Source organism: Drosophila simulans, chromosome 3R, assembly GCF_016746395.2.
Source record: "Drosophila simulans strain w501 chromosome 3R, Prin_Dsim_3.1, whole genome shotgun sequence".
Lineage (NCBI taxonomy): Eukaryota > Metazoa > Arthropoda > Insecta > Diptera > Drosophilidae > Drosophila > Drosophila simulans.
Window position 1 is genome coordinate 24,471,941 of NC_052523.2, and position 7,026 is coordinate 24,478,966.

Below are 7,026 nucleotides of genomic sequence, written 5' to 3' on the forward strand. Positions count from 1 at the left end.
ATGTAGTTCATCAGCATTTCGACCGCCGGCAGAGCAATAAATATTTTTAATTATTCATAAAATAAAAGCGAACACTTATTTGCCTGATTAATACAATTTCCCCTGCCGCAAATTGAATTAAGCGTTTTTTTTATCGTCGCGATCTGGATGCAAACGATGTTGAACGATGAAATCATCAGCACGAACAGCACGAGCTATATTCATTAGTTGCATTAATCCAATATGACATTCCTTTTGCCATTTGTTTTGATGTCGCCGCCCCGCATTCGCATTCGCGCTGCTCCTTAATCAGCCCGCAAGCGATTGTGTTTTAAATGATTATTAATTTAAATGCGTTTTATGCCCCCTCAGGCGTAGCTCTACCCTATCAAAAGATACAAAAAGTTGAAAGGCGGCATATAGCATATAGGTAACTATCTGATTGTAAGCTCCACAAGCTGGAAAATGCTGAAACTGGCTACTTTCATGTTGATGAACATTACAAAGTTATTAACAAATTAAGAGAATGTATCTAATAAACCATATTGCACTCTAGACATTGATTATATTTCATTGGAGCAACCGAAGCTATCTGTTAGATAGAATCTCAAAAAATCCATCTATTTATTTCTCGTTTTCTATAATTCATAGAGTATCTCGAAAAGAGGCGTATTGAATATGGGCCGCCCATTTTTAATTGACTTATAGCATAGTTGTGGCCATAGTTGTTGCAATTATTTACAAGCGTTTGTTATTAATGAAGCATGGCAATCGGAAAAATGACTGGCGTTAATGTAATTTCCCGATTTCAACAGTTGCATCCAGCTTTCGCAAATTAGCTCAGCAAAAAGAGCGGTAAGCGGAAAAAAAGGAAAAACTGAAAAAATAAACCATTTACCCAGGGGTTCGAGGCGATGGCAGGCCTGTTTTCCCACGAAAATGGGTTTTCTCGAGTGGGGGAGGGGTGGAAAAACAAATTACATGCGACTTGTTTGTTTTGCAAAAATACTCGCCCATTTGCGATTGGTTTTCGGGCCTAGACAAAAGTGCCTCGAGATGAAAATAGGGCTTCGTCATTTGCGAATTCGACAGTTTTCCTTCGAGCGTATCAAATCAACTCGCAAACAGCGGCGCTCAGGTATCGAAAGTCGAGGGTCCTTGGCAAGTGGGGCCACCCCGACCAGCAATATATCCCAATAAATATGAGACGGGAAATAAAATATATCTCTCATTAAATGATGACAGAAGCAAATATGAAAACACGCCCGAGGCGGAAAATCAACCACCGAGCAGCAGGAGTGCCTGGTAACGAAAAGCAGCCAGGATACACGACTCGGTCGACTCGGTGGGGAGAAGACATGGAGCTGGTTGGGGCATTAATTACAACTGTCTAAGTACGATTCTGGATGGCCCCAAACAAAGGTGGAAATGCGGGGACGAGGCCCACGAAAGCACTTGAGCTAAACAAATATTTAAGTTGATTGGGCGGGCGGCGCCGGCGAGCGGCAAATGCAAAAAGTTTCCACTCAAGAAGGAGTTCACCAAATTCGCATAAATTCAATGCGTGCCAGGGCAGCCGTGAACTTTTTAATGTATTTTAAAACACTTTCCACTAAACATTTTAAGCAAACTGCTTCCCCAGGCCTGCGCTCCGCCTTAGTCGCACTCCGTCCCCTGCCAAGTTGACTTCCTGCGAGAGCGGCAAAGTTTTCGCCCCTCCGGAGTTGCAGGCAAAATCCCACGGAGGCTGAAATCAAGTATTTCATTTTGGATTCAACTGCTGTCCGGGCAGTGCAACAACTAAATGGCAAAGTATTTCAGCTCAGCGCAGGCCGGCCCAGCCAGCACCAAGCTGGCGATACCCTGTCCTGTTGGCCATGCAACACCATAGTTCATTCGAATTTCCACCTCAAAACAAATGAACTGATAAGTGTTGGCCGGAGCAAACAAGGCGAAACAATAGTTATCAAGTGACTGTGGCTCAAGTATTATAATTCCGGCGAGTTCTTAAGTCGAATATTTCACGCCTGCCCCCAAAAAGGAAATTCGAGTTTCGTCGAGAGCTGGCTGCCATGGATACAGTGAAGCATTCGAGCAGTCCACCAGTCGAGCAGCATCAACGTGGTAATAACAATGCCAGGAATAAGAAAAAGTTCTTGAACAGTTTTCGGCCACCCCCCAGATGGTTTTCCATTTCCCCCTTCTGTCAGCTGCCAGCCAGCCGAGTTGAGTTGAGTTTTCCAGCAAGTTTTGCTTTACCGAAAATATATAAACTCCATTTTCCATTTTCCATTTTCGTGGGCTTCGTGGTGCCCCGGTCAGTGTGTCAATGTTTGTTTTATGTGCCTAGGCCGAAAGTTGTTCCATCGCCAGAGGATGGCCATCGGTGGTGGCTCTGTTTTCAATCCGAGCGGTAAGAACTCGTAATTAATTACTCCGTCTGACGGTTAATAATTGAGTAAATAGAATTGGACCTCACTGCCCCACTGCGGCATTCACACATTCGAATTAATAATGCCGTCGCTGCAAAGTCTGTGGCATTTGTCCCGAACTCAATTTGTGTGTGCTTTATGACTCCACTTAGGCCTTAACTCGGGTCTTAAGCTGCCAGCATGTAATTGCATTAATTTATTTTGGCCATCTAAATTCTCCGAGCAAACGATGGCCAAACTTTGCCGGCTGCCCAGTTGCAGCTGCATCTCCAGCTGCTGTGATCTTTGACCACGACAACAATACCGATACGATGGAGCCGGTAAAAGTCTCGGGCTTAGCAGTAATTAAAACCCTGAAATGTTAGACGAATCCCAAAGCAGCAGCATGCAATTCGGAGCTGCAGGATGCGAGGCAAGCAAAAGTTTTCACATTTGAAATGCAGCTAGGATTTGTTTTAGTTTTTGCTTAGCATTGCAGCCAAATATTTGAAGTGGCTCACAGATTTGCTGCTTGCAACACCACAGGCCGAGCTGCTTGACGGCTGCAATTGGAATTTGCTTTTAATTGTTTTTAATTAAGTATAATTTATTGTGCAAACATCAGAGGGCCAAGATTTGTATGCTGATGCATTCACAATTCCCCAGAGACCGAGACACTTTTGCAACCGCCACTTCATTTGCGAGCGCCAGCAGGCTAAAGGTCCTGGCACTCGAATTTAAATAATAAATACCATTATAGGTTTCTCGCTTTAATGGCTTATTGATTTTACTTTGCCGCTAATGAGCACAAGCCAGTGAGCTTCGCTGCCCATTAGGAGGACTCACTCACTTTTCACTCGACATGCTGACGGACAAGTTCCTCCGACTGCAGACCGCTTTCTTTCGCCTTCTCGGACTCGAATTGTTGCACGAACAGGATGTTGGCCATCGATATCCTTGGCGCAGCATCTGCTGCATCCTCTCGGTGGCCAGCTTCATGCCCCTGACCATCGCATTTGGCCTGCAAAACGTCCAAAATGTGGAGCAATTAACCGACTCACTCTGCTCGGTTCTCGTGGATTTGCTGGCCCTGTGCAAAATCGGAATTTTCCTTTGGCTTCACAAGGACTTCAAGTTTCTAATAGGGCAGTTTTATTGTGTTTTGCAAAGGGGTAAGCTATCTATTATTGAGATACACTGTATGAACTCTATTTTCTATTAGAAACTCACTGCGCTGTCGCTGAAATGATAGTGACCAGGGAAAGTCGTCGGGATCAGTTCATCAGTGCTTTGTATGCCTACTGTTTCATTACGGCTGGCCTTTCGGCCTGTCTGATGTCCCCTCTGTCCATGCTGTTCAGCTACCAACGAACAGGTGAATTGCAGCCGGACTTTCCCTTTCCCAGTGTGTAAGAAAAAGTACTGCTTAAAATCCAGAATATTAAGACACACATTCTGCAGATATCCCTGGGACAATATGAAGCTGTCCAACTACATCATTTCCTATTTCTGGAATGTGTGTGCTGCACTGGGCGTGGCACTGCCCACCGTTTGTGTGGACACACTGTTCTGTTCTTTGAGCCATAATCTCTGTGCCCTGTTCCAGATTGCCAGGCACAAAATGATGCACTTCGAGGGCAGGAATACGAAAGAGACTCGTGAGAACTTAAAGCACGTGTTTGAACTATATGCGGTGTGTTTGGACCTGGGCCATTTCTTAAACGAATACTTCAGACCGCTCATCTTCGCCCAGTTTGTGGCAGCCTCACTGCACTTGTGTGTCCTGTGCTACCAACTGTCTGCCAATATCCTGCAGCCAGCGTTACTCTTCTATGCCGCATTTACGGCAGCAGTTGTTGGCCAGGTGTCCATATACTGCTTCTGCGGATCGAGCGTCCATTCGGAGTGTCAGCTATTTGGCCAGGCCATCTACGAGTCCAGCTGGCCCCATCTGCTGCAGGAAAACCTGGAGCTTGTAAGCTCCTTAAAAATCGCCATGATGCGATCGAGTTTGGGATGTCCCATCGATGGTTACTTCTTCGAGGCCAATCGGGAGACGCTCATCGCGGTGAGGAAAGCGTTTAAAAATCGTTTATAAAGGTGTCCAAAATGCAACAAATATTCCCAACACTGCTCACTTTTAGACACCTTAAGTGAATGATTAATCCATACTATTAATTACGAACTTTCAACTAATTTATTTATTAATTGCACTTCCTTTTTCACCCACAGATTGTGCGCACTGCCATATCCTATGTAACGCTACTCAGATCCCTGGCCTAGCTGACCGGCCTTTCATTATTCAGAGGGAGTCGTACTGGTTTGTTTAAGTCCGGAAATATTTACAATTATGCTTTAAGCCGGTGTTGTTACAGCCAGTTTGCTAATTAAGCCATGTTAATGGCAATAACTGCTATGGAAAACCAGTGCCTGCGCCTGTTAATGCCTTTTGCATTATTGGCCTTGCTCGCAACGCCATCAGGACATTGAACGCACGTATACGTAATATTTGCTGTCGCCCGCTGTCCGCCGCTGTAATTTGCTCTCGTTGTTTTTGTGTGAGCTTTTTGTTGTCCTTTTTTATGTTTTTTTTTTTTTTTTTTTTTTGCCATCCTCGCACAACATTGCGGTTGTCTGCACGTGCTCGACGAACGATTATGTATAAAAGTGTGACATGGTCAAAGGATTTGGCCGATTTAACTTTGTTTTGGCCGATAGACAGGCGGGGCTTTGCCCCACCGCCCACCGAATGTGTGATCCCGTGTGTGTGTGGAGACTGCACGTGAGTGCGGTTGGGAAAAAGCCAATTGCAGTGACCGGGATTTCAGCGCATCCGCCGGCGGCTCTTATAACTGCATAAACTGCACGCAACACGGCGGCTTAAGTTTAGCCGATTTTGTAATTTGTTTGTAGCCACAATGCGTTTGCTAACAGGCTCTGCTGTACACGCAACGAAAAAGATTTAAGAACTATAAGTATCAAGTATTATTGTTATATTTATTAAATAAAAGGTTTGCCTAATGCCAAGCAGAACTTAAAACTTATCTGAAAGTTAGTATTGCATTCCTTTGGGCATTATTTCAGATATATTATAACTAATGCTACCTCATCATGTTTTTCCCCGTGTAATTACAACTACAAGCCGTAATGAGCGAATGGTCCTCCATCTGGTTCATGATTCATTTGCTGATTATGCGCGCACTCCTCTGAACTTTTGCTCGATTGACAAAACTGTGTGTAATTGCTGGTGTTAGCCCTTTCCCTCGGGGCATCGATGTCTGGTCGGGAGTTGAGTGGGAGCGAGAGTTGGCCAGGCAGGCGGGCAGACAAACAAAATCAAAGACAGTCAACACTTTTGGCCGTAGCGAAAGTGGCGAAAAATATACCCCGAGGGCATTGGACTATCTCACTGGCGATGTGGGTTCGTCCGTGTCCTTTCTGCAGTCTCTCTGCCAGTTGTCCTTGTTTTTGCCTCCGTCTCTGTCTTTGGTTCTTCGCCTGTGTCCTTTGGCGTGTCGTGTGGCGCTTTGTGGCCCATTGAGGCAAATAGTTTCGGTTTAGTCCAATAATGATGCTATTGCAACAGAGCTTTCCCCGCATTTCTCCCCATCTCGCCAGTGTGTGTGTGTGTGTGTGTGGGTGGGTGGGCTTCCGTCCACTTTCATTCAATTGACGCTCTCCCAGTTGAAATGCCATAATAAATTCAATTGTGCCAGTGAGGCCCCCGGCGCCTGTCACTTTGTGTCAGCCCAGATCGGTTACAGCCTCCGCTTTGCCTTTATATTCCCCTCGTCATTTATTATTTTTTGGTTTCTAACATTGTCATAACATTCTCGTTCATTCCCTTTACTTCCTTTGCTGGCTTCCTTGCCTGCCTTTTGGTGATGAAATTCTTCCCTTTTAATTTGGCAATTAATTGAATCAATCGTTCGCACTTCCTTCCGTCCTTTTTTTGGCCCATTTTCGGCCCGCCTGCCTTTTGGTATTTTAATGCCGCTAATTTATGTGGTCAATTGTTTTTAGTTTTAACGAGCGTTCCGGCCATTTTTTATTGCCAAATGGCCATTCAGCTCGACCACCACAGGACGCTCTCTCATTTTGCTTTCCTTTGCGACGGCTTAAATTTTTCTGTGGCGAAGTTGATTTTACTCTTATATAACTGCTGAAATAACTTCCAATTATTTCTGTGAACACACATGACTTTAAGCCAAGTTCAGGTCCGGGTTGTACCCTCAATTAGAGCATAAATATCAACTATTGCGTATACGACCCGTACGCTCTGCACTGCGCCTGCCATTGTGCATATATGCGTATGTATATGAAAGGCAAATGAATTCATTTATGTAGATTGCCTGGTAAACGGCCGAAACGAAAATAGTTTGAATGGCTGTCGGCCAGATAGATGAAGCCATCTTGAGGCGCCCGAAAGCACATCAGCATGGCGAGTTTTAAATTTCTGCTGTGCAGGATGCACACAACACACAAAGGTGGGCCAACGACTTTTTGTCGAATGCAGCATGAGTTCGGCATTGTACACGAAATTGTTATAAAGAGCTAACCGGATATTTTCGGAATTTTTAATTAATTCGTCTGCACTGGCCCCGACTTACCGACCAACCAACAGCAATACATGCAC

At 44.8% G+C, this 7,026-nt stretch overlaps 1 protein-coding gene across 1 annotated transcript; it reads left to right on the forward strand.

The window, feature by feature from the left end:
• Positions 1-202: 202 nt before the first annotated feature.
• Positions 203-5,424, forward strand: LOC6729925 (putative odorant receptor 98b). Its single transcript, XM_039294653.2, has 4 exons — positions 203-3,562; positions 3,613-3,799; positions 3,852-4,458; positions 4,623-5,424. Exons 1-4 carry the CDS (start codon positions 3,253-3,255, stop codon positions 4,671-4,673), a joined length of 1,155 nt encoding a protein of 384 aa, XP_039150587.1. The 5' UTR covers positions 203-3,252; the 3' UTR covers positions 4,674-5,424.
• Positions 5,425-7,026: the final 1,602 nt, after the last annotated feature.